General features: G+C 40.6%; 1 protein-coding gene across 1 annotated transcript; it reads left to right on the top strand.

The window, feature by feature from the left end:
• Positions 1–358: 358 nt before the first annotated feature.
• On the top strand, positions 359–27105 carry OSBP (oxysterol binding protein). Its single transcript, XM_032219287.1, has 14 exons — positions 359–847; positions 9458–9666; positions 11664–11914; positions 15226–15424; positions 15540–15642; positions 19680–19734; positions 20313–20444; positions 20671–20916; positions 21432–21552; positions 23151–23254; positions 23470–23565; positions 23886–24064; positions 24813–25033; positions 25362–27105. The coding sequence occupies exons 1-14, from the start codon at positions 495–497 to the stop codon at positions 25502–25504; spliced, it is 2412 nt and encodes an 803-aa protein (XP_032075178.1). The 5' UTR covers positions 359–494; the 3' UTR covers positions 25505–27105.
• Positions 27106–27675: the final 570 nt, after the last annotated feature.

Genomic DNA, 27675 nt, shown 5'->3' with positions numbered 1-27675 from the left:
TCTTCGTCTTTTCCATAGACTCCCATTTTTGCGGAAAGCCAAAATACCAGGCATATCTCCCCAACCAGGAGTTCCGGTTCTACAATTACATCATGGCAGACCCCTCCTCCAAACTTCCTACTGGTTCCTAAGAGAAAGACGACAGAGGCGGCGGCCAATAAGACCGACGATTAATAAAGCGAACAGGACAACTGAGAGAGCGCATGAACTGATCACTTTACCGAGGGAGTCCCGCCCCTCCGACTTGGGCAAACCAATAGCAGTCGCCAGAGGCAGTACCAATCGGGGTTCCAGCTGCTGGAGTGGATGACTCTGAGAATAGGGCGGGCTTGTGAGGGCTGGTAGCCGTTCCATTGGTGGCGCGGTGGGGGTGGAGGGCGAAGGAACGAGAGAGGGAGGGAGGGAGGCGCTCAGCCTCCGGCGCTTCCTCGGCTCCCGTTAGCAGACAGCGCTTAAGCTCGGGCTTGCGAAGGCGGCGGTTCTGCGGCTGTGCGATGTCGGAATTGCGAACAGCGGGACCCGGCCCAGGGATGACGCCTGGCGGACCAGGGACCCCCATAACCACCGGCCCAGGAGGAACCTGCGGACCTGGCCCCGTGACCCCGCTGCCATCGCCGGGGCCAAGTGCCGGAAAAGGTGACGCCGGAGGAGGGACACTGGGCCCTGGGGGACCGGCCCCTGGGGGGGTGACGAGCGCTCCAGGGGGGAGCTCTTCTTCCGCTTCCGGGTCAACGAGCTCAACTTCCGGGGCAGCTCGGGAAGGCTGGCTTTTCAAATGGACCAATTACATCAAAGGGTATCAGCGGCGATGGTTCGTGCTGAGCAATGGGCTTCTCAGCTACTACAGGTGAGGCCGAGTCCTCTTCCGCCCGCACAGCCTGGCTCTTCTGCCCCGCTTTCCCTCGTGAGGTCTGTCCGAGCCTTTCTCTCCTCTTGCCCTTCTGCCGCCTCCGCCCCGCAGGCAGGCTCGCCAGCGCCCTGCGTTTTCTTGCCACGTGGCAGGAGGGTATCCAGCACTAGCTGCAGCCCCGAGGAGTGTCCGGGGCGGAGCAGGGGTAGGGGGTGGGCAGTTGTGCTCTTCCAGCCGCAATTGGAAGCCAACATCTGGCACCTCTCTGTCGGACACCAGCTAGTTGGGGCTGCTAGTAGTTGGAGTCCAACGACTTCTTGGAAGCCACGGGGGTCCCACTCGTTTGCTTAGCCCAGAGGTTCCCAACCTTTTTGTTGTCATGCCTCGCCTAAGCACCTCTAAAATTCTGACCACCACCCCCCCCCCGGTGACATATAATTCTTACTTTACTCAACAAGTGAACTCTATTCACGCCGAGGAAGCCTAAAAGGCCCTTAACTTGGTTTAAACAAGGTTAAAATTGCCCCCCTGTGGGGCCTGGGCCTTACATTGGGGACCACTGGCTTAGCCGAACGTCCTCGCCAAGATGCCCAAATCCCATCCAGTCTGGCCAGTTGTTTGGAGGGACCACCCTTAACATGTTAGAGAAAGTTGTGGGGATTTTGTTGTATCACTTCTTTCCTTCCCCCTCTTTATGTTTCCCCCACCCATTTACAGTACCTTCAACTCACCAGTGTTTTGAGAGGTTTTGGTTTGTTTTTTTTAAAGTTAAATACATTGGAAATTATTCACTGCAGCTAATGTTAGGAAAAGTTAACTCATATTTAATGGCCTCTGTAAGCAAATTGATAGTTCTTTGCAGAGCTATGGCCTAGATGTGGCTAGATTGTTTCTCCTCACTCCAGAAATCTAAGCGACTGTGTCCAGGCTGCTAATAGAAGAATAATTAACTCTTCTGAGATAGGTGTTGTCAAAGTTAGGAGAGAAATTCATTTTGGTAGCTTAGAAACGTTATTCACAAACTCTCCATGTCACACATCGCAGCTCTTTTGAGGCTGTGGATGTGGCATAACGTACTTTGGACAAAGGCTGATGGAAAGGAAAGGAAACGGATGACTGGCTGTGCAGGCAAAACAAAAACATTTTCAACCCAGTTTATTCACAGCTTCTCGCTACCTACAGCCTAGATAATGAAGGAAAGTTTGGCTGACTTCCACAATACTATATCTTCTTTAGAAACCCATTAAGGCATGCTTGTTCACGCATGCATTGTGAGATAACAAGTTGAGGACCAAATTGTCTTATAAGTTGGTCTGTTCTTTTGTTGTGGCCTTTTTGATAAATGAGCTTTGTTTTAATTTTTGTACTTTCTGTCTCTGAGCGCTGTTGGAGTTATTTTTGTTAATTTTATTTAAGACTCCCCTTACACACATTATTGGTTTTGGAGGAAATAAACTGCTATAAGGTCCTCCAAGAAGAAGAGCAGTACAGAAAATAAATACATGCATGCATACCATTGAGGTGCAGGGATAGAATAAGCTTCTGAATACTTCCCCCTCAACTTCTTTGAAAAGGAGTGGATTAAAAATATAATATCCCAAACTGTTAGATTTTGCTTTTAGAAACAATCCCATTTGAATTGCTTCTCCTTTAAACTCTGGTATATTTGTGTTTAATTTATCTTCAGGACATTCAGAGTGGTGTTTTTTTTTTCCTGCTAAGTAAATGCTTACCACTATTTATTGTCTGTCTCTCTAAACAACCCATGGTAATTTAGAGTGCTGGGTTGCCTCCCTGCCTGACCCATCTATATGTTTCATATAAATATTAATGTATATCACTGCAGATGAACAACAGTTTTCACTTTCCAATCTTGTGTGCCACTATATAATAAGTTTGTTTTTTCTGTAAATTAAACTATTTACTTTAATGAAGTATATAATCTGCTATTTGAAAGACAGTTGTATCCTCCCAAGTCCTTCAGGTCAGAGGTGGGAGGAATCTAATTTCAGAATACTAAATTTGACTTTGAATCCCTCCTCTCTGCTTCAAGGAATCTGCTCTTCAAGGTCATTTTGATCTCAGAAGCACCAAAAGGAAATGTGTCTATCTGGAGGCAGGACAGGATAAGGATCTAAAGAAACATGATCCTCTCACTCCAGAGGAAAATTTAGACCTGCCATTAGAGGGGAAGCAATCTAGAAAATAGATGGAGAATTTCAAATCTCTCTCTCTTATTCTGTGCTCTACAGAAATACAAGGAAAAGACATTGGATTTGGTGGAGCGTTTTGATCTTGGCTTTGTTCCTGTACTAAATGGCAAAACAGGAGATTATTGTAATAAATAAAAAGCATTTCTGAAGATAGAGGATTTATTTGTGTATTGATAAATGTTATTCTAGTTTGTTTAAATAATTTGTTTTCCTTTGAAATGGGAGACTAATTTCCCTTTTTGTCCTGAGTTTACCTAGCAGGCTTATTGTTATACAAGAGAAGAGTTGCTACCCGTTGCTATCTTAAAATGCAGAGTAACTACCACTTGAAGTATCTCTTCCACTGAATTATGTGTGATGTTCCATTTGGAACCCAGTCTTGCACATCATCACTTTTATTTGGGGTTTAATGCATAAAGACATTTGAAATAATACATCAGCCTGCTAACTAGACTCATAAATTTACTGATCTGTAAATAATAATATAATGTACTTTTATTAGCTGCCAAGTGGCTAGCAATTCTTTCTCTATTGCCAAGCACAGCACTCTGTTTTAAAAACACTTTATAAAGCAGCTTTGTAGTGTAGATGAAAACCTTCAGAAACAGTCTGAAATGAAGAGATGGAATCATCTGCCCCTCATCTATTCTTTCATACACATTGAGTTTGTTGTCACTGTTGTTGGGCTGTTGATGTGTGATAGTCTTAAGCCAGGCAACTGAAAATTTATTGAGAAAACTCAGAATAGAAATGTGCTTTAAAATAATAGGGGGTTTTGGTGGTGAAATTGGTGGGCACTATTGGTCTTGGAACATTTTTTCTCTTTAAAAATGGCATGGTTTAAAGGAAAACTCTATTTGATAGAAGCAGATAAGTTAATTCTTATCATTATATGATAAGAATATTGAACTGAATTGTTTCTTTAAAAAAACACAATTATGACTTTATGATCAATACTTGGGGTTATATACAGGGTATGTTAACCATGCTGCATATTGTAAATGCCCTTCTAAATATATTTAAGGTACCATTTTCCAGGAGATGTTAAAACATAAGGGTCTCCTGAGCTCAGTAGCTAATGTGCTGTTTAAAGGGCCTCCAGCTATCTGAGCTGTGCAACAGGTTCAGTTTTGAGTTATAAATGCTTATGACACTACTAATGAAATAGGAATATTATTCCTTATACATCTCAAGTAGAAATATTTCCATGAGTATAAGCATAACCTGGTTATGGATATTCTAGAAAATTTATAAAGCCTGGCTATATTCAATCTTATTTGTAAATAAATTCACAGGATTCAGTGGGAAATGCTTCTAAATTAATCTGCAGAGAAACAACATAAATCTCTGAGATTTAAATCTGAGTAAATATTTATAGATTTGTGCAGTTAGATTTCACATGAGTGATCTTGCATGGGAAGAGAGGCATCAAAGGAAAACCTAATCTTTAAATTTAAATATGTCATTAGGGTAGAAACAGGCAGTCTTCAATTTATGACCACAATGGAGCCCAACATTTCCATTGCTAAGTGAGACAGTTATTAACAGAGTTGTGCTCTGTTTTACAACCTTTTTGTCCACAATTGTTAAGTGAATCTGGCTTCCCCCATTGTCTTTGCTTGTCAGAAGCCAGTTGGGAAGGTTACAAATTTATTTCTTTTTATTTAATTTGTATCCTATGTTTATTATTTTTACAAACAACTCAAGGCAGGGAACAACACACTCACCTTCTCTTTTCCACACAATAACAACCCAGTGGGGTGGGTTCAGCTGAGAGAATGACTGGCCCAAGGTCACCCAGCTGGCTTTCATGGCTAAAGTGGGACTTGACCTCTCACTCTCCTGGTTTCTAGCCTGGGGCTTTAACCATTGGACCAGGAAAGTGCAACTATGATAAATACATGCCAGTTGCCAAGTGCCTAAATTTAGATCCCTTAACTATAGGGATGCTGCAACGATTGTGTGAAAAATAGTTATAAAAAAATGGTTACAACAGCACTTTTTTTGGTGCTGTTGTAACTTTGAATAGTCACTAAACAAATGGTTTTAAGTTGTATTTGGAATTGTAGATTTAGATTATACAAACATCTTTATACTTGTATTTTTGATATTCAGCAGATTCTTTCTGTTCCCAAACCAAATGTAGGCTTGCAAGTGGTTCTACTTTTTCATCATTGAACTCCAGTGTGTCTGATTGGGTCGTCTGGTGATTTCATGAAAATAATCATGTAGCTTGGCAGCAGTATGTAATTAACATTAGAGTACCTTCTTCCAGGATTTATTTTTCAGTAAGTTCCTAGTATCCTCATGTAAAATCCTGTTATGTATAGCTTCAGTTATAACCATAACTGAGCCCAGAATTACAGTCACAAATGGAGACATCATGTGACCAGACCCAATTTTTTTGGCATTTTTGTGGTGATCATGAAACAAATCCTGTGACTCTGTGACCCCCAATGGGTGGGGTTTTTTTTTGCCAGAAACTAGAAGTAAACCCTGGGAACTAGTTAAAAAAACCATCGAAAATAGCAGTCACGTGACTGCAGAACAACTGCAAACAACTGTAAAAAAGTAAGCCTGTTGATCATGGGGTGTAGGCAGCTATTGTAACTTCAAAATCAAGGTCGTAAAGATTTTTTTTTTGAGGGGGGGAGTCTGTCATAATTTTGAATGGTCACCATGCCACTGGTTGTAAGTCAAGGACTTCCTGTAGAAAGGAACATGATTAGAAAGTACTAACCTTTAATTGGCAGACATCGCTTGCTTATTGACTACAAGCTCTTTATTATTCATAAAGTAACCAGACTCAGGTGGATAAGAAAAGCTGGCAACCGGAGGTCATATTTCTCTGGTGGCCTGAAGTTGCTGAGAAGGAGGCCTGCCTTGTTACTTTATCTAGACTCGGGATGGGGAGGTAGAAAGCCAGTGGCATTTGTAGGGATACTTGTTGGCAGTTTCTGTGTCCCATCTCAAAGTAGGTTATGCATATTCCAGGCAATGTTGCTCAACTTCTCAGTGGAAAAGAGATGGCTCTGTCTGGTACCAGGTCAATATAAGAGGACTTTGTTCTCTGTTTACGCTGGAGCGGGGAGGAGTTGGGTGAACGTCAAAGGTATGTGCGGTTGGTGGAAGCACAGCAACATCTACAGCCAGTTTTGAGAGAATTGAAGGAAGGAAGGAATTGTGGTATGGTTGACAAATGAAGCCTTGCTCACAAATATGGTGGTCTCATTGATGAAACGCTGATTAGCTCTGGAACTTTTGTCAAAGGCTTGGGAACAGTGTGTGTGTATATACATAGAGATGGGTGCACATTATATGTTTGACTAGACTTTCCCACACTTAGTCCCTCCTTAGTGTGTTGGATTTTATCTAATTATCAGGTAATCCGTTCATATACACATATTTACACACACACACAATACGTAAATGTATTTGTACTTAGGATATGTTACTGATTTCCATTCGAGAGATTACACTTAGATAACATATGCTTAGTCTCAATTTCACTCTTATTATCCTTGGATGCCACAGCAAATACTCATACCCTCTTTCCTTTAGTCTGGAGCTGGGAATTCCCATCCACTCACTCTTCTCCCCCTGCCCCCAGAAATATTTAAAATTTCCTCATTCCTGGGTTTTGTGGCTGATATGCATCACAGTGAACATTTGAAGAGATGTAATCTGCTGGGGTTTTTGTCTTGCTTTGTTTTTTAAGGGAATCCTGGGACAATTTTCTGTGCTAGGAAAGAAGGAAAGACCCTGAGCATTTTTTGTGAGTGTTTTATATTGTATGCAAAAAAAGGGGAGAGGACTAAAAGGAAAAAAATATACTTTCATCCACTAGTAAAAAGATTGTTATAATGTGTATTCATCTCTCGTTATTGTTATTTAAATGTATTTAACAAAAAATAAAAAATAAAACAAGAATAAAAATCCAAAATTAAGAATATAAGATAGCATTTGCAGTCCCATTTTGACTAATATATCTTCTAGAATAAAATTAATATGTGAAATAACTTGTTTCTAAAAGAGGGTTAACAAGCCATTTTCAGAAGTGGCTGACTATGGGCAAATCCAATGATCTCTTTGCACCAAGGCTTGTGCAAAGCTGTCTCTTCCAGCTCTCCGAGGTCTAAAACCTTCTGGAAACAGCAGTTTTATGGTCTCGAGCATCTGTATGAAGTACTTATCAGCATTTTCAGTTTCTCCCTTTTATCCAGGGACGAATTTTGAGGCCCTAATCCTTTGCAAGCTCCTTGTTCTGCCATGGTAATTGCCTCTGCAAAAAGCAAAGGAATCTTAAATCCACCTTTGTTTCCCCTGAAGTCAGTTCATATCTAGACCTTCAAAGATGTTTTAACTAAATATCATCATTTTGTGCATTTTGACAAATGATGCTTATGATGGAACTGCTCAAATGGAAGCACAAATAAATCTATACATAAAAGTTTATGTTAAAGTGGGTATGCACACAAAATTCAGTACTGAATTTATAACCTAACTTGCTGCAGTTCAGTAGAAAAAATTGATGCACCTGCATGTGTTCACCTCCACGTAGGCTTTCTTGGAAGTTTAATACTTTGTGAAAACTATTAACGGTAGCTTGTAAATAATTCTGGATTTGAATCTATATAAATCATAATTCCCACTGTTATTTGGCCGCAGTACTTACACCAGGTGTAATGATTGTGCAATTAGCCCAACCTTTCCCAACTTGTTTTCTTCCAGTGAGTTGGGATTACAACTCCCCAAATGGCCAGGGATTATAGCCAGAGAAAGTGTGGCCAGAAATTTTGGAAATCAGAATGCCAAAATTTCTGGAAAACACCATTTTGAGAAAGGCTGCATTAGACGAGATGAGATGCTTCATTCTGGTTGAATAATTTTGGAGGTACTGAGCAACACACTACTGAAATTTGGGGATGTAGCTAGTATGATCAAAGATATGAAGTGCCTACTAACACATTATTTCTAGGCAGTACCAGTTCACACTGTCTGGAAGGGTGTGATGTGACTCATTGTTTTTCTGTGGACAAATATATCTGTGGAAGAGTGTTTTCTTTTCCTTTTTCTTTTTGAGTGAGAGATACTTGAACTAGGTGAATACAAGTCATATTAATATCATATAATTACTGCCTATAGGATTACTGTCCAGGAATGTATTAAACAAATATAATCATGTTTGTCCATGAGAGAGAAAATTTCAAAATGTACAACTAGTCAATACCTTTCTTAAAACTATGAAACAAAAGAGAATTGTTCACCATTTCACTTGATAGCTAGAGAGTCTACATTACTTTAAATTGGAATTGTTGCTGCCATATGTTCATAAAATTTAAACCAGATTTTATTCCCACCTGTGCATTTGAAAAATGTAAGTAGTATTGATCAACTTCACAAAACAGTTGCTGTACAAATAATTAATTGGAGGAGTGCTTAAAAAATCAGAGAGCCAGATGTACATAGGGAGGGAAAGAAATATGGCTGGTGTTAACATTATCATGCTTAATAATTGGAAGCTCAAAGTAATTCCACTTTCCTTCTAATCATATAATTTAAACCGTGTCTATTCATATGCAAAGCTGCTTTAGGATTCTGCTCCTACTCTGGTCTCATTGCTTTATGTACTAGAAGTCCATTTTTTATTGACAGCTCATTTATTTAGTTCTATTGAACATCACAACACCTGGTAGCTATTCTTAAGCAATTTATAATCACTGAAATCCCTAGACTTCTTCCTTCTTGTGGGAACAGTAGCAGATTACTTACTGCCCCAGGGCATCAGGTAGCCTACCTCATCTCCCCCTCCCCTCATCTCCCCCTCCATAGAACCGCATCCCATTGATCGCAGAACTGAAATAGAAATGAATTTTTTTAAAAAAAACCTATAAAGTAAGCCTAAAATAACAGTTTTATATATATGAAATAACTGGAGTTCTGTTGGTGCCATGGAGTGACTTTTTCAATGAGAGCATCCATTAATTGAGTATGGTGGGAGATGAATTTCCATGATCTCCTCTTGTCTTGCAGCCTCTCACCATCATCCTACCCAGCTAGTCTTGTTGATTTGGTGTCTTTCAGAACAGAAGGGGAGGATAATGTGTTGTGACTACAGAATGGATGGGCATGAAATTGTCTCCCTCACCTTTCTCGTCAGCAGAAATATCTTCCAGATCGCAGAGCCTTCCATTAGTTGAGTGACATCAATTAGATACAGCCTAATGATGTTTCTAGCTTGCTGTTAATGTGAAGTGCTGGTCACATTTTCCCAGAAGGAAACTTAAGCTAGCTTTTCCTCTCTCTCTCTCTCTCTCTCTCTTTGGTTTCAGACTAAACTGCTGATACTTTTACTGTTTCATTCTCCTGTGCTCTCTATGTGCCTTGCCCACAGATCCAAAGCAGAGATGCGACACACCTGCCGTGGAACCATCAACTTGGCCACAGCAAACATCACTGTGGAGGACTCCTGTAATTTCATTATTTCCAACGGAGGGGCACAGACCTACCACTTGAAGGCTAGCTCAGAGGTTGAGCGGCAGCGCTGGGTCACAGCTCTGGAGCTGGCCAAAGCAAAAGCAGTTAAAATGCTGGCAGAATCAGGTAAAAGACAAGCTAAGAGCAACAGAAATAGAGCAGGATGTGGAGGAGGGGCAGGAATATTAAAAGGCTTATTGTGGAGGAAACATGCAAGAGAAGTAATGTGAAAAACAGGGCAATGAGTAGGCCTAAACTTGCATGAACTATCACTCTTGCCAATGGAAAGTAACTGAGATTGATCAAACCCTTTTCATCCTACTCCATTATTTTTAATATCTAATCTCTCCTATGGTTTCAAGGATGGGTAGTTGGATGCATAGATAAATATATCATGTATATCTTGTATATGGCTGTCATGTATATGGTGTCTATATGTGACCAAGAATTAAAATATTTGTAGATAGTATCTCCCATTTTATTCTCAGCTATGAATTATGAATGTTATTCCAATTTGTCCTGTTCAGGCTTGCAGCTCCCTGAAGCAAGAATTTCTACCAAACACCAAATGTTTATCATTCAGTTAAATTGCTCGATGCCCTCTGGATTGTGTGTAGGGCATACTGAGGCCATTGGCCACATTGAATTATTATGAATATAAAATTATACTTCTCAAAATTGAGGTTTCTATTTTTAAGCATAAGATTTCCCAGGACCAGTTAGACTTATTTTCTATCGATACCATTGAATTGACTCTTTGGTTCATGTAATGCCTTGAATCCTTTATACCTGATTAGGTAAAATACCCAAATGTCAGTATCAAATGGTTACTCCAGTATAGAAGAAAACTTTGTGATTAAGAAGTTGTGGTTTAGACCCTCAGTTCCTTATATGATTATGCTAGATATAAATGTTGCTATTTCCGAAAATACTTTTATTCCTTTCTTGGTATGTGCTGGGTGCATTCTTTGCTGACTTGCCTTTAGTTTTGTAATTTTGTACTTAATTACTGTTAGTGAAAGGGAAAACACATGAAAAAATGTGCCACTAGCTCCTGTATGGTGTCCCCCCCCCCATTTTCATGGAGTATTAAAAACTTGGCTCTGAAAGCTAACAAGGTATTTGGCAGATTTTTCTAGAACAACATTTTCAGTGCTTTCAAAGCAAAATGCCATCTGCCTAGTAATATCTTTTCAGTTCGCTTTGAAGGTTGCCAATGTTAGCTTTACTTTAAAATTCTGTTGAATTTTCAGTCCACTATTTATTTTTCCATGTAGTCTAAGGTAAAGGCAACAATAGGACCATTAATTGTACAGATTATTGTACTTAATTTAAAAATGTAGTAGATTGCAAGCCGGAATTCCTCGACCTAGCAAATTCTTCTGACCATTACCTTGGGTTAGAGAGTAATATACAGTATTTGAAATCTTGCCAAACACAGTACTGTACTATTGATTTTCATGCTGTGTCTGTGTTTTACTTTTAAATATTTGTGCTCACAGTTCACTGTCATTCTGGTTTGTGACTCACTGTTTGTGGAGAAGGATGAAAAAGAGTGATGCAACTTTTTTTAAAAAAAAGATCTGGGGTGTGTTTGCTTTTTAAAGAAGAGCTTAAGAAAAACAATCAAAGGTCCAACTAATCCACCCTTCTGTCTTTGAACAGACTCTGGCCATATACTCTTGAAGTCCTAACTAGCGCACAGAAGGAACATACTTTATGTCCAGAATTTGACATTCAAAGGTGTTTCTATAATCGAGGTTCCTTGTCCCCTTTGCAGCGTAGAGCTTCCTGATCCTCTGCTTTTTGAACACTTTTGTCTTTATGGTTGCTACCTTTGTGTTATTGTTTTTCTGGTCTGTCATTGCTTCTTATTTTTATCATTCGTGCCGAGAATTGCTTTGCTTGTTTATTGAGGGTATAGACATTATTTTGCTTACGTGGGAAAGGTATATTTTTCCCTATCATATTAAGTATCTGTACAGAGGTGGTTGGAGTGTTTGTCCCCTTTTCTTATGTGACCACCTCCACGTGTTCTTGTAAAGGCAGTGGCCAGATGTGCAGATGTGTCTGGTTTAGAAATAGGCTCCTGTGGTACTACATTTCCAGCTTATTCCTCACAGATGAGTCAGGTGATGAAGAATCTGTATCCCAAACTGACAAGACAGAACTACAGAATACTTTGCGCACCCTCTCCAGCAAGGTGGAGGATCTCAGCACATGTAACGATCTGATTGCCAAACATGGAACAGCTCTTCAGCGCTCGCTCAGTGAACTGGAGACTCTGAAGTTACCTGCTGAGAGCAATGAGAAGATCAAACAAATCAACGAACGTGCCACGCTCTTCCGCATCACTTCCAATGCCATGATTAATGTAAGTGGGGTTTTGTGTGTGTGTGTGTGTGTAATTGCCTATGCAGCGATGAGAAAACCATCAAATGTGCTCTAGCTCAAATAAATGCTCTGGCTAGTTAATAATCTTATATTCAGGTTAGAGCATCACAGTGGCATTTACTTTTCTTTTTATTGCTCTTTTGGGTTTTTAGTTGCCTTGACTTTGGGTGGATTGGTAAAATGCCTTTAGCTGGGGAGTGGAGTGACGGGGCTTGGTGTACACACAATACCTGTTTGTTTTGAATACCCTGTAATAGCCATATGCTTGCTGTTCAGTGTGGTGCCACCGCATGGCTAGTTGAAAATGGCATTAAAATCAAATTCCAAACAGAAGAAAAAGTTCAGGTTTTCAGATACTGGGAAGAAACAGAAGAGATGAGTAAACTAATACGGGGAAAAGGATCTTCGGAAAAATTAGGATAAGACTTCATTAGGGTTCACGGCACAATTGCACTCTTTGTTTCCTGGTTGTTGCCATCAGATGAGGGCATGAAAATAGAAGGCGGATGGGGAGGTTAAGAAATGACAGAGTCAGCAGAATCTTGGAGAGGCTTGGCTTCACTGAACAGTGGGATAAATTTCTGGGCAGGGTTCATCATGCAGCAAGCTCCCTTATCTTAAAGGAAATATAAATAACAAGTTAAGCTAAACAAACCCCCATTAATGTCTGAAAAGCAGCTTTATGGTTCCAGTTCAGTTGGTAACCTTAGTACTCTTTAGCGCTGTTCTAACTCTTTAAGAAACTACCTTGAGAAAAACATTTGTGCAAAGGAGATGTATTTAAAAATGGGAGGTTGAATAATACGCCTGTAAAACCAGCATTCTAATTTATATATCTGAATAAAGGAATCTTATTATTTAAAAAAATCTTAAATAGCTGAGTTCTCTTCTTCCTGATCAAATAAATACAATATTTGGTATTATTTTTAGTCACTAGAAATTGCCATAATTAAATCTTCTAGGCTAACCTCCTGTTGTTGCATAGTAGCGAGATAAAAAAATCTTACCCGCTTGCATAATTATTTACTTTTCTGATTAAGAAGATAACAATTACAATAGTGATGAATACACCATTGGAAATGCCAAATGACTAGCTTAGGGATAGGTCAGTATGGAAAAAATTGTTAAAGAGCTGACAACAACTTGATGGCACATAATTAGTTGTAATCGGCCTGTGGGCCTGTGATTTCATTGCGGAGATCAGAGGCTTCCCCTACCCTCATCTTCTAGGCAGATGGACTGAGTGATATGCATATCACTTCTGAAAGGCTATTCATAGTCCATTATGGAATTCCTTGTTGCCTGTGGCTACCAAGTGTGTTGGACTGGAATTCTGATCTTTGAAGAAAGAGTGACATCACAATATTCTTACAATATGTGTTTTCACTTCAAAACGGTTTTATGCATCAAAATGAAAAATAGCCCTTTAGGAATGTTGTAGTTGGCCTCAGAGATGCAGAAAAATCTCAAAGTGGATTCAAAATGTGAAGATAAAAAGGTGAGAAGGGTCCTGGTATGTGTTTAGAGCAATATATCTTGGAAGCTATATTTTTCTTTTCACAAAAATTAATAAGGCATCCATACATGCTTGTATTGAGATTTTTAAACATGAGTGCTGCTGGGTCACTCATCCAGAGTCCTGTTGCTGTAGTAGTCAGATTTCTGTGAGAAGCCTGCAAGCAAGACATGAGCTCAGTAGATCTTAATTTCCTCACCCCCATCCTTCCGCTCCACCTGGAATGATGAAGCTTACTGCCTCATTATTTGTTTGTTTGTCTATATCCCGCCTTTATTGTTTTTATAAATAACTCAAGGGGAAGCAAACATACCTAATATGCCTCCTTCCTATTTTCCCTACAACAACCACCACCCTGAGAAATGTGTTGAGCTGAGAGAGAACGATTGTCCCAGAATCTGAATTTAATTTCTATGGTGGGATTAAAACTCACAGTCTCCCAGTTTCTAGTTTAGTGCCTTAACTACTAGATTAAACTAGTCTAGGTAATGTATAGCTATCATACATCAACCTAAAAGGAGCATGGTGGCTTATGAGGTTAGGGCGCTGGGCTGATGTTCAGCAGGGTCATGTTCAAGACCCAATTGCTGCTGCAGGACTAGCTGAGCTCCAATCAATGCTCCAGCTCCTCTCAACCTAGCAGTTTGAAAGCAGGCCACAAATGGATAGATGGGTACCACTTTGGTGGGCAACTTAACAGGGATATGAAAAGAGCCCCCAACTGGGCATCTTCCAAGTCATAGTGGTGTCACCATTCAGTCCTTTCAACCCAGAAGTGCTTTGATGCTCCTGTCATGAAGGTAGTAGCATATATCAACCTTTTAAGAACCAAGTTCTCTGGCTTTGTCTAATTCTGTTTTAAATCTACTTTATTTGTCATCACTAGTTTTTATGGTAATGAATTTCATCGTTTAAATTTATACTGTATGAAGAAATGCTTCTTTTATCTGTCTTGAATTACTCATGACTCAATTTCACATGATTTTAGTATCATGGATGTGTGAGAAATACCGTTTCTATCCTTTTTCTCCATACCAAGCATAACTGTATACAACTTTATTATAGACTCTGAATATTTAAAATTGTATACATTGGCAACTCCGTTCTCAAATATCCAGAATACTTTTTTTCAAATTGATAAATGCTCCACTGTTTTTTAAAGAAACTTTTTAAAATCTAGGTATTTCACATTCAGGAGTACTAAAATTAAAATACTTTTCTAATTTGCATGATAAAAATTGTCTGTTCAAGTTTTTGAATGTAACATATTATCTGGCGGGTTCTCCTTACTCTTTATATGTCTGTCCTTTTCTGTCAATGTTAGTCTTCATGATCTAGTGATTTATGATCTTGGAGCCATATGAAATATTTTCATTCAGCCATATGAAATATTTTCCAAATGATTCTAGCTGTGCCTATTTGAGTGTAACTGTTCAAGTATTTTTGGAATTCTTTGGGAATTTATTGAATACCTATTGGGTCCAATAAATTCTAATGGACAGAAGTAAGCTCTTATATAGTTAGTGTTGTCCTAACAAGAGGTCATTGTTGGCAGTGTAGTAATAACAGGCAATCTAGTATAGTTTAACCTGGGATGGCTCTATTATGAAGCAGAAAAAATGACTTCTTTCAGGTAAACATCCTTTAGAGGAGGCAGATTAGTGTAAAAAGGAATTAATGCCAGAATAGCATGGCAAGATTTCATGTAGTTTTCACCTTAGGAAGATGATATTGAAAGCAGCATAATGATTTTAACCATATCTTCTTCCATTCAGGCTTGTCGAGACTTCCTAATGCTGGCCCAGACACACAGCAAGAAATGGCAGAAATCTCTACAGTATGAGCGTGACCAGCGTATCCGGTTGGAGGAGACCCTAGAACAGCTGGCTAAGCAACACAATCACCTGGAAAGAGCTTTCCGTGGAGCTACAGTCCTACCCGCCAATGCACCTGGCAACATGGATTCCTCGAAAGGTAAAAGCCAAACTCTTCTTCCAACCCGTCTCTTGTCATTTATCTTCCGCTGAAGTTCTAGAATCCCAGATAATTAAATTCATAAAAAATGATGTTGATATGTAATTTTCTACAGATCAGTGTTGCTCGTCAAAGGGTGATATGAGCGATGAAGATGATGATAATGAGTTCTTCGATGCTCCCGAGATCATCACCATGCCCGAAAGCATGGGACACAAGTGAGTGATCTCCTGTTCCAGCCCTTCAGCCTTTGGCTTTTTGCCAGATCCATGGAAGTATTTCCCTTATCCCCTGACCCTCGTCATAGCGAGCAACCAGAACCCTGTGAACAAAATGCAGTGCATAAAGCAGGTTCCCCATCTTCCTTAAATACCTTTGTGTGTGAGAGAGAAAGGCAATGCAGGTAGCCCTCCACCTATGGCCACAATTGAGCCCAAAATTTATATCGCTAAGTGCGAAATGTGTTAAGTGAGTTTTGCCTCATTTTACGACTTTTCTTGCCACATTTGATAAGTGAATCAGTGCAGTTGTTAAATTAGTAACACAGTTGTTATGTGAATCTGGCTTCCCCATTGACTTTGCTTGTCAGAATGTTGCAAAAGGTGACCACATGATTCTGGGACACTGCAACAGTCATAACTGTGAGTCGGTTGTCAAGTATCCGAATGTAAATCACATGACCATGGGGATGCTGCAACGGTCACAAGGGAAAAATAGTCATAAGCAATTTTTTTAGTGCCGTTGTAACTTCAAACAGTCACTAACCGAACTGTTGTAAGCCAAGGATTATCTGTCTTGCTCTTTCATTATTGAGCTCTTAAAATGTGGGAGGAAAGAGGGTGAACAAAATATGTATGTCAGCTTAGACCAATCTGATACTCTTTAGAAATACTGGACATCCAAACCCATAATTCTCAGTGTGTCTTTTCCGTAAGGGAACAATAAGATTTGGTCCAAGAAATGTACTAGGGGCAGCTGATGGCAGAAGAATACGGTAGAATCATGATGAATTTGCTTTTAAATGCAGATATTCACAATTGCGCCCAACATGTCTATTGTTAAATGAGACATTTGTTAAGTGAATTTTGCCCCATTTTACAACCTTTCTTGCCAGAGTTATTAAGTGAATCATTGCAATTGTTACTTTAGTAACATGGTTGTTAAGTGAATCTGGCTTCCCCATTGACTTTGCCTGTCAGAAGATCTCAAAACATGACCACAGGACACTGCAAGAGTCAAATATGAGCCAGTTGCCAGGCGGTTGAATTTTGATCACGTGACCATGGGGATACTGCAATGGTTGTAAGTGGGGAAAATGCTGATAAATCACTTTTTTTCAGTGACATTGTAACTTTGAACTGTCACTTAACAGATTGTTGTAAGTCAAGGATTACCTGTATATGAACCAATCTTCCTGCTAGTACATCATATCTATTAATGGCCTGGTCTAACCCATGTCTATTACTGTTATCAGCTGCTTTTTGACATGTGAAGGGTTGAGATTATTTGTGGTTTTGCAGTGTCCATGTTAATACTTTTGAATGTAGAAACAAACTGGTAGCCATTACAGTTTCTTAAGATAGTTGTAACATTTTAGTATCACTTTATGTCATTAGCACTTGACATTTCAATTCTATAATATCTGAAATTTCTGAAACATGTTAAAATCACCTAGGCATGACTATGCAAGTTCCTGAGATGCCAAGAATATCTGTGAGCTGTATCTTTCTCTAGGGCAGCCATTTTGAACCAGGCTAACTTATTGATCTCCACTACAGACTTGAAGTTTAAGCTCAATCTTTTTCATAGATTCATCTCTGACTTCATTGGATAGAAGATGGGTGGCAAATAAATTTAATAATAAATAAAATAAAATTTCAGACACAGGGAAATTTCTGTCTGTCTGGGCGAAATGAAAAGAAAAAATTGAGCGTAATGTGCTTAGAAAACAGATGTTATTCATTTCAGTAACTGTAGATCATTCCAAATGCAGTTAGTTCAGATAAATGTTAAGTAATATGAGCACTGGATTGAATTGTGGGGGGGGAAAAAACCTATCCCAAAATTAAGAAAGGTAAACCTTATCAGTTATAATGTCTTTTAGGGAATGTCCCTAAGACTTTTAGAGAATACCTCTAAAATTCTTTTAAAAATGAATAGAATTATATTTTCCCAATCTTTCTGCCAATATTGGTGATTATCTGCAGTGACCAAAACATGTTTCTGCTACTAAAACTAAGCCAGAATTTCAACTGAAAGCATGTGGAAGTTATTCATATAGACATTCTTGAAACTTGCTGAATACACTTAGCTGCAGAATTATGGTTCCTTCCCTTATCTTTTTTCTTGCTCTCTTTTTTGCCCAAAGCACATTAGTTTCTCTTGTCTGGAAACCTGGAGGGGAAGATACCTAAAGTTCAAAGAAACTGCTATTTGTCTCCCACCAATTCTTGTGGTTGCAAATCTAAGTGGGAGAGCGTATAAAACAACTGACAAGCACTGACCTTACATACGTTATTGTGCTAAAACACTTGAGGCACTCAATTCCTGACATTCTGGAGTGGATCTGGTTTTCATTCAAGTTTTTTATCTGATTCTGTTGCAAAAAATCACCATGGTTTCCTTGTAAGAAGACCATTGTTGGGTAAGAGAGAGAGAGCATGTGTGATCCACTTGCTTCATTGTATAATCTCAAGAGACCTTAAAACCATTGACTTTAGAGTCTGATTGATTGGGGGAACAGAGATTGTACAGGTAATCCTTGCTTAACAACAACACGTGGAACCAGCAATTCCATTGTTAAGCGACACAGTCATAAAGCATGATGAGATGTGACCACATCAACTTACGACAGCAGTTTGAGACAGTTCCAGTTGCCTCTATTAAGGGAATCCCATGCAGCCATTAAACTGGGATGTTATGTGATCACCATTTAGTGTCTCCTGCAGATTTCCCCACTGACTTTGCTTTTTGGAAGCAAGCAGTGAAAGTTACAAATGGCAATCACGTGACTGCAGGATGCCACAGTTCTAATTGTGAGCTAGTTGACAGCCCACATTGTAATCAAATGACTGCAGGAATGCTGTGATGACCGCAATAAGATTGTTTCCTTGTTCAGTGCTTTCATAACTTAGAAAAGTCTCTTAACAAGTGGCCATCAAGTAATGACTATTTGTATAGCATTGCAGTGACCCCACACCTTCCTGGTGACTATGATTAAAAGATGGTGCTGAAGCACTTGTCTCTCAGCTCTGTGATGCCCCATAGAATTCTGATTTGCTTGTCATGTAGATCACCATCTATGTGAAATAACAGAATAGATAATCCAGAGATGGGAAGATACATATTAGGTATGGGAACCAATCACTATTGATGGCAAGATAATCAATTGAAACTCAATTCATAAACAGCTTTAGTAGATGGTTTCTCCACCCAGACAAGTCGTGATCAGTAGCTTTTACACAATTGCATCATCATCACTCAGTTGTTCAGGCCTGTTACCATCTACAGCATTCCTTGGATTAGATAACTAGTGTTTAGTGTATTATGTCAGTGGAGGCCTCTCGATGAGTCTTCCTTCAATCAGAAGCTCAGGATGTAACTCTGCAAGAGAGTAATCGCAGATGAGGCCACCCAGTTGTGGAATGTTCTTTTTCCCCAAGAAGCTTGCTATGTTTTTTGCTACAGGTAAAGACATTTAAATTCTCCCATGCTCTTATTATCTTAAATTATGTAATGTTTCAGTTATGTCCACAGCAAGAATTAAATGTTCAGATGCCAATATTAATGTTTTAGGTGTTTGTGACTTTTGCTGATTCATTTTGTATTAGCTGATACACATTTCTGAATTGCATTCAATTTGCTTTATTACTATTTCTTCATTTTTGTTATAAATGCTGATATAGTATTTTAGATGATAAATAATTGGTGGGAAGTAAAACTTGGAAGATTTAACAAATTCCTAAATAACATTGCTAAATCAAAATAGTTATCTGCAATTGTATAGTTGTATAGTGCTTTTATGTTCCCTTTTGACTTTAAAACATTTTTAGCCCTAGTAGCCAACAAGAATCATGAATGTTTCATATTTGACAGTGTTCTTAATGGTTTCCAACCCTGGCAAAATAAGTAGCATAATGTAGCTCTGCCAGTTGCTTTTTGAACAGTTTTTTTTGGGGGGGGGGGCAGGAAAACATCTCAGGTGGAGCATCCAAAATTCCTTCTTTCTTATGGTTTGTTTTTCTAACTCCTTTAGACGAACAGGCAGCAACATCAGTGGCGCCAGCAGTGACATCAGTCTTGACGAGCAGGTAGTTTGATTTTTTTTTTATTTGAGAGGAGGGAAAAGGACATGGCTTTTTATTACATTCTATTGGGTGATCAAAATTTAACTGTGGTTTAAGGTCTAGATCAGGGCTAAGGAACTTCAACAGCTTCCAAGTATTTTGACTGTCAAATCCCATAAATCTAAATTATGATTAGTGGCAAAATTTACAGGAATTATAATCCAAAGTAACTTGAGATGTCATATTGCTTGTCTCTGATCTAGATTACTCATTCTAGTGTAAGTTTGAAAGAATTTAAGCCATAACTTGAGATACAGCTTATTGAAGACAAGGGAAAAAAAGTATAATCTTGACCACATCTTAACTCACCCCATATTTTTGCTATTTGGAATGCAGATTTTACTGCTTCAGAGGCAGCATTTTTTGGGATAGATGTCTTCATTTTGATATATTAGATGTGAGTGTTTGACATCAGAGTAAGTGTACTTCTAAACTTTCAGCAAAGTGAAGTGGAAATTGTAGGAATTTGCTCAGGAATTGATATGCATGTTATCCATTCCCTATAAGACTATAACTACAATAGTCTTCTTTTTCTCCCAAAGTACAAACATCAGGGAGAGGATACTAAGAAGGAGAAGAGAACTCGGATTCCACACAAACCAAATTACAGCCTAAATTTATGGAGCATCATGAAGAATTGCATTGGCAAGGAACTCTCCAAGATCCCCATGCCGGTGAGTGGCTTTAATCTGGTTTTTGAGTAAAACCCCATGCTGTGTGGAAAAGGGTAGAAAGCCAAGTAATCCCAAGGAGGATAATTGTGCAAACTTCATTCTGCAACAGACAGTTTGATTTGGATCTTGGTACAAATTGGGGCATGGTAGATACAACTAGCTTTGAATCAGATCCTTTATCCCTAGAAAGGATTTCCTGCTTAGCACCTATTTCTTCTGCTTCCAGGTTAATTTCAACGAGCCATTATCCATGCTGCAGCGTCTCACAGAAGACTTGGAATACCACAATTTGTTGGACCGGGCTGCCAAATGTGAGAACTCCTTGGAGCAGCTCTGCTACGTGGCAGCTTTTACTGTATCGTCCTACTCCACAACTGTCTTCCGCACTAGCAAGCCATTCAACCCTCTCTTAGGAGAAACGTTTGAGCTAGACCGATTAGAAGAAAATGGCTATCGTTCCATCTGTGAACAGGTAAAAAGCAAGAGCATGTTCCTTTTCTGTTCCTTGATCCCATGACAATTCTGGCACTTTCAGTGTTTATAGTATGGGGATGATAGGCCTTCTCAATGGTGGTTCCTACTCTTTGGTTGATCTTACCCAAGGCTATGAGGATGGCCTCCTCCCTCTTTGTATTTGGGAGGCAGGTTAAAGCCATGTTATTCCAGCAGACACATGGACTCTGTCCTAGTGCTTCTTATATAGTTTATTTTTATTTGGTTGGACTTTGTGTTAACTTAACTGTGTATTCCAGCTGTGTTATTCATTGCCCAGAATTATAGCTGATCGGAGTGACTTAATTAATATGGTAAATTCTGTCTGCCTGTCTGTCTATATCACCAGTGGAGTTTACTTTCATATGAAAATTCCTCGTAACTTAATAAAGCCATTGCTGGAATCTCTTTTCATCTCTTCTTCTGGTGCATATCCCTTAACCCTTCATTCTAGGATTGAATATGCCTTTTTTGTCTATTTGTCATATCTGCTAGGTGAGCCACCATCCTCCAGCTGCTGCTCATCATGCTGATTCCAGACATGGTTGGACCCTTCGGCAGGAGATTAAAATCACCAGCAAGTTCCGTGGCAAATACCTCTCAATCATGCCACTTGGTGAGTCCTGGTCACTTACCGTCCCTTTTGTGGCCTGCTATTTTAGGAAGGCATAGGCAATTAATATAACTATTAACACCTAATAATCATATTAGTACAAAGTCTGGTATTTCCAGCTTTTTCCTAACTAGACATAAACATGTGAGAAAGATGGAGCCTCTATACTGAATATTTGTCATTAAGTGTAGCATTCAGGGAGCATTAATCTGTGCTATGTATTTCTTGGAGATATTTAGAATATATGCAGACTTTAAGGGCCCATAAAATACATGCATGGAAAGAATAGCAAGTAGCAAGAAAGGATAAGAATTAAAGCCTTTCCTGTCCATACCCAATAGTTACCGTGTTTCCCCGAAATTACAACATGTCCTGATAATAAGGCCATGCCACATTTTTCTGGTGGGCAAAAATATAAGCCCTCCCCCTCAAATAAGCCCCCTAGACAGCCCCCCACCTCTGGCCAGGCAGAGCGCCGCTCACCAACCTAGCTGTATCCTGAAGGTGCAAAGCTGCAGGAACCGGGGGGGGGGGGAGAGGCAAAAGTGATCACATTGCTTAGCGCCTTCAGGATACCCCTAGGTTGGTGAGCAGCTGTGTGCCCAGCTGAAGAGGGTGGTTGCCGGGTGGCTGCTCTTTTGCGAGCAGGCTCCCAAAGAGCCGGGCCCAGCCTTATGGGCGAATGGCTATGTTGCGCTATCACAGCAGCGCAACACAGCAGCCATGAAGCGACCACACTCATGGGCCACCCGACAAACCTCCTTTCCAGCCAGGCACAGCGTCATTCACTGACCTAGGGGTATCGCCAAGCCGCTGAGCATCTGTTCGCCGCCGCCTGGCTCCTGTGGCTTGGTGCCTTCGAAATGGCAGTGAATGGCTTTTTCTGCGGCTTCCAAAGCAAGTCTTCTGGCAGTGGCCACTCTGGCCGTATGCTCTATGGTTGTACGCTCTGCCGGCACCTGGCCCACAACCATAGAGCGTACGGCCAGAGCAGCCACTGCCAGAAGACTTGGTTTGGAAGCCACAGAAAAAGCCATGCGGGGGCAGCGGTGGTCTCCTGGACCAGGGCATTGTGAGGCTGGGAGGCACGCGAGCGAGAGCGGAACAGCCACTCACTCACCCCCCCTTCTCTAGCCATGCAGAGTGCCATTCACTGCCATTTCGAAGGCACCAAGCCGCAGGAGCCAGGAGGTGGCGAACATGCGCTTATGTGGCTTGGCAATACCCCTAGGTCAGTGAATGGTGCTGTGCCCAGCTGGAAAGGGGGTTTGTCGGGTGGCTGCTCGTGAGTGTGGTCGCTTCATGGCTGCTGTGTTGCGCTGCTACAACAGCACAACACAGCCCTTTGGCCATGAGGCTGTGCCCGGCTCTTTGGGAGCCAGCTCGCAAGAGAGCAGCCGCTCGGGAACCCCAAAACAATAAACCTTCCCCTCATAATAAGGCCCAAGCCATGTTTTGTGTGTAAAAAGAAAACAAGACCCTGTCTTATTTTCGGGGAAACACGGTACGTACGCGGAATATGACATATTTTCCATCAAACCTTAACAAGAAGTCTAAAACATGGTGGAACCATCTTAAGTGTATCATTTTCCTATCTCTAGGTACCATCCATTGTATCTTCCATGCAACTGGCAATCATTATACATGGAAAAAAGTCACCACCACAGTACACAACATCATTGTGGGCAAATTATGGATTGACCAGGTGAGTTACAGTAAGATGATGTTTCAGTGAGATGAAGTTGTTGCTGTCAAATGTATGGCTGGAGAATAATGGCTAGAAGCCAGCCTTGGAGACTGGTTCCTCCATCTTTTGAGGACCACTACAACAATTATGTAACTGTTTTAAAACTTTCATAGGTAGTATGGAGCCTGCTTGAATGTACCTCTCTTTCTTTCTCTCTCTCTTTTGCTTTCCAGTCTGGTGAAATTGAGATTCTCAACCATAAAACGAATGAGAGATGTATTCTCAAATTTGTCCCTTATAGTTACTTCTCCAGAGATGTGGCAAGAAAGGTAAGAAATACCATGCTTTGTTTATTATCGTGGGGTGATAAGGATGAGCCTGTGTGATAGCAAGAGGGGCCTTATTCCAAAAGTATTGGGCTCCATGGAATGTGCTCCTTCTGCAGCAGGGCTAACACATCCTTCTTGTATGTACAAGCTGCTCAGTATTCTGGAGAACACTCGGATGAGTGTCTTTCAGCTTATGTGTGAGTCTGGAAAGTGTTCAAACACATTCTATCCTGTATGTAGATTTGTGTTTACCTTTATTGAAAAGGTAAGTAGCAAAAGTAGAACTCTGCCCAATGATTTTCCTGAACTCCTGATAACAGGTCACTGGAGAGGTATTGGATCCTTCAGGAAAAGTGCATTTTATGTTGTTGGGCACTTGGGATGAGAAGATTGACTGCTTCAAGGTGAATCCTAGCTTGGAGAATGGTGGTGATAGCCGTCTAAGAACACATGAAACAGAGGACAGCAGGGTGGTGTTATGGAAGAGGAACCCACTCCCGTAAGTAATGGATGGTACCTGCAGGGAGCTATGGAAGAAGCAAATACATTTCCTCTTATGACTAAAGAGGACGTTCTATGGACTCAATTGATTTTGGTTGAAGGGCGGGGGGGAGGGGGGAGAAGTAGACCGTGATAGCATTTAAATCACATCACAGTATAGTCAATGTAATGACTGTTTTCTGTATTCAACAAATACATTCAAAAGAAACCATTAAAATAACTGATGTATTATGAAGTTTGTGGAGAGGGGTGTTTTCTAGCAGTGGTGTAAGTCAGAGAATGGAGAGCACTGAAAAATCTTCCCCACCCCTAGACTTTAAAGCTCATTCATCAACCTTTTAATTGAATGTACCATAACAGTTACTTTTATTTCAAATGGAAATAACATTTCAAGTGTCAGTTATGGGTAGGCATATTTATAGATCTTGACATCCAGGTGAAAATGGTCTGATTCATTAAGCATTAAGCAATTAAAAGACATCTGAGAGGCTTTTTTTAAAAAAACTTTTCTCATTGCTCACTTGATGGGTGATCAACAGATCACTGTTTCCCTTCTGTTAGTAGCAATAGGCCACTGATGCATCTAATTTCCCAGGATCAACAGTTGTTACTTCTGACAATAAAACACAATAAAACAGCATTCATGTGAAAGACCAAAGGGTTGGAGAGAGAAAATGAATATGTGTCATTGCCTTACCCATGAGCTTTGCTGCCACTTCTATTATTTTTCTCCTTTTTTGATACAGGAAGAATGCAGAGAACATGTATTATTTCTCAGAGTTGGCTTTGACACTCAATGCCCCAGAAAGTGGTACTGCTCCCACTGACAGCAGACTTCGGCCTGACCAAAGACTCATGGAGAATGGGCGCTGGGATGAGGCCAATGCAGAGAAGCAGCGCTTAGAGGAGAAGCAGCGCCTTTCCCGTAAAAAACGTGAAGCTGAAGCCATGAGGGCGACAGAGGATGGTAAGAAGTGTCCCATTGGCCTCTTCCATTTAGGGAGTGTTTAAGAATTTAAGAAGCTGCCTTATATTTTTACAGCTGGGCAATGGTTCGCCTGATCTGCTGTTCTGTGCTCCCCATTAGTAGTGCTTCCGCCACATATTGGGCCAAAGTCTTTTCTAGTCCTGCTAGCTAAGATGCTGTTTGTATGGAGGTATGATGATTACCTTTAAACAGTAGCCATTCCCTAAGAAGGAAGTTTTAGTGTTCCCAGGAGAAATAGCCTGTCTAACACCTTTTTTCATCAGTCTGAAAATTCTCACCCTTCTCATCTGCTGCCTCCCTTGCGCAGGAACCCCGTACGATCCCTACAAGGCATTGTGGTTTGAGCGGAAGAAGGATCCTGACACCAAGGAGGTGTCCCATGTGTACAGGGGAGGCTACTGGGAAAGCAAAGAGAAACAGGACTGGAACGTGTGCCCTGATATCTTCTGAGCTGGAAGCAGCAGGTCTCTTCCCAGGAAGAGGTAGTGGACGAAGAGTGGAGGGAAGCAGCTGATCATGGGACTTCTTGGCTCGTGCTTTTCTCACTGACTTGTCTGTCTTAATCAATTGTTTTGACTCAATCACCCAAACCAGAATCCAGCAGTGGTGATTGGCTGGATTGCCTTAGCTGAACGAAGCTGAAGTTGGTGTGTGGATTCCTGGATGGCTAGGGAAAAATAGGCATAGAGGACTGCATCTTCCACTTCCCTGCTCACACCACTTACACAGGTAGTTTGGGGAGGAAGAAGAGAACGTCTGGATTGACACCTGCCCTCTTCTCCAGATTTCTGGTGCTGTATCAATTATACCCCTTTTCAACTTTCATAAGGCAAAGGCAAGCAGCAAGACCAAGACTCTTTGTTTGCCCAGAGGTGGTTGGAAAGGAACAGGAAGACCTATCATTTTGACCAGAGGGGTTTGCTTCTTGTTTTTTCTCCCCTAACCCTGTATAGCATCCTTAGGACAAGGAAGACTTCCTAACCATATTGAATAGAGGGAAAAGATGGAAACCAAAGCTGTTGTGTCTCTCAGTTCACATAGATAGGAAAGTGATTAGCTGTATCTTCAAAGAGTTCAACTTTTCTTTGAGGATCACTAGCTGATCACTTGGTGTTGCAAAATCAAAGATGCAGTTTTCCCTTTTCAGGTCTACTCTCCACACCAGGCCCAAGCACCTTCTCCCAAATTGTGCACTTGGATGGGCAATGATGCAAGATAGAAGCCTCCCTGTTCTAAAGCAACTTCTGGCTTAATGCACATCTGTTTATATGTATATTATATATATGTAGAGAGAGATCTAATTTTTGTTCTGATTTCTGTTCCTTTTATTCCTTAGACCCCTATTTGGTAACACTAGCCTCTGCTGCTTTCTTCCACTGGGCCCCAGATCCATGAAAATGCCATACAGGAACCATTACCTAAGAACAGATTGTCTTGCTTTTAAAATAACGGATAATTCAACATAGGCAGAGTTGGAGCTTAGTGGCGTCACTCCTAAAGCTCCTGACTCTCTGCCAGTTCAAGCCAGGAATTCATTGATTCTTTTGTAAAATGAGGAGACTGGGAACAGCCCAAACTGGTCTGGGCCGTTTGGTCACAGCTGCCATAACCAGATCCTAAGAGTGAAAAGCTGTTGCCACTGAGCAGAAGTGGCAAAGCGTAAAGAGCCTACCCAGGCGAGGTGTACATGTGGGTGGGGATGGGGGCGGGGGCAAAGACAGCCCTGCCCTTGGCTAAAGATCACACTTTGAGGTGCCTTCCTTTTGTGTTTTCGCTCCTTGTTTTGTTTTGTTTTGTTTTAAACAACCCCTCCCCTCCCTACTTTTCAACTTTAGCCCGTAAGGAAGAAGAGGCAACAGTGGTGCTTGCTGGTTGGGAGAAATGAGGCAACCCAACAAGTATGCTGCTCAGCAGAAGTAAATTGGGTCTTGGATGCAGTGTGTACACTGTGGCTTGGTCCCTATTGGAAGCCTTTTTTTCTGCAGCAGGCGAAGGCCAGGGCCTCCCTTAGTGGGGTAATGGTGGGCTTTTTATTAAAAAAAAAAAAAAAAGCAGGAGAGAGACTATCTTTGCGATTCTATTGTGGTTGGGTTTGTTTTGAGGGGAGGGGGATTATTGTCTTTTTTTTTTTCAAAAAAACCCCCCTAAATTAAATAATAAAACCTGAAATATCCACAAAGGTTCATTTGTGCCTTTCTGTAAAGTATCAACACTTGAGGTGGTTTGGTCTCACACCTAACACTTTTAAATTTGTCAGGTGAGTTCTGTGTTGAAAATAACATACATCATATCCTTTGCCTTTCCTTATTTTTCCAGTTTACATTAGTTCTTCAGACTGGGGGGAGGGGGGGGATGGGACTCGTTATAATTAGGGTTTCCTTTTGCATTCAGATTATGCATCTTGAAATGGCTGGCAAGGCCATTTTAGGGGGATCCTTTGAAATTTGGACAATGAATACTTTCTCCTATTGACTGGGTCCAACCAATGAACAAGGGAAGGGAAAAACAGAAGAAAAGAAATGTTAATGTTTTGCCAAAGCTATCAATTTAGCAATATAGTTTTTACCTATTTCAAGGTATAAATTCTTAATGAGAAATGACTGGCAGTATCATACAAATGT

Source organism: Thamnophis elegans, chromosome 1, assembly GCF_009769535.1.
Source record: "Thamnophis elegans isolate rThaEle1 chromosome 1, rThaEle1.pri, whole genome shotgun sequence".
In the NCBI taxonomy this organism is placed as follows: Eukaryota; Metazoa; Chordata; class Lepidosauria; order Squamata; family Colubridae; genus Thamnophis; species Thamnophis elegans.
This window is presented reverse-complemented; position numbering and strand designations above follow the sequence as displayed.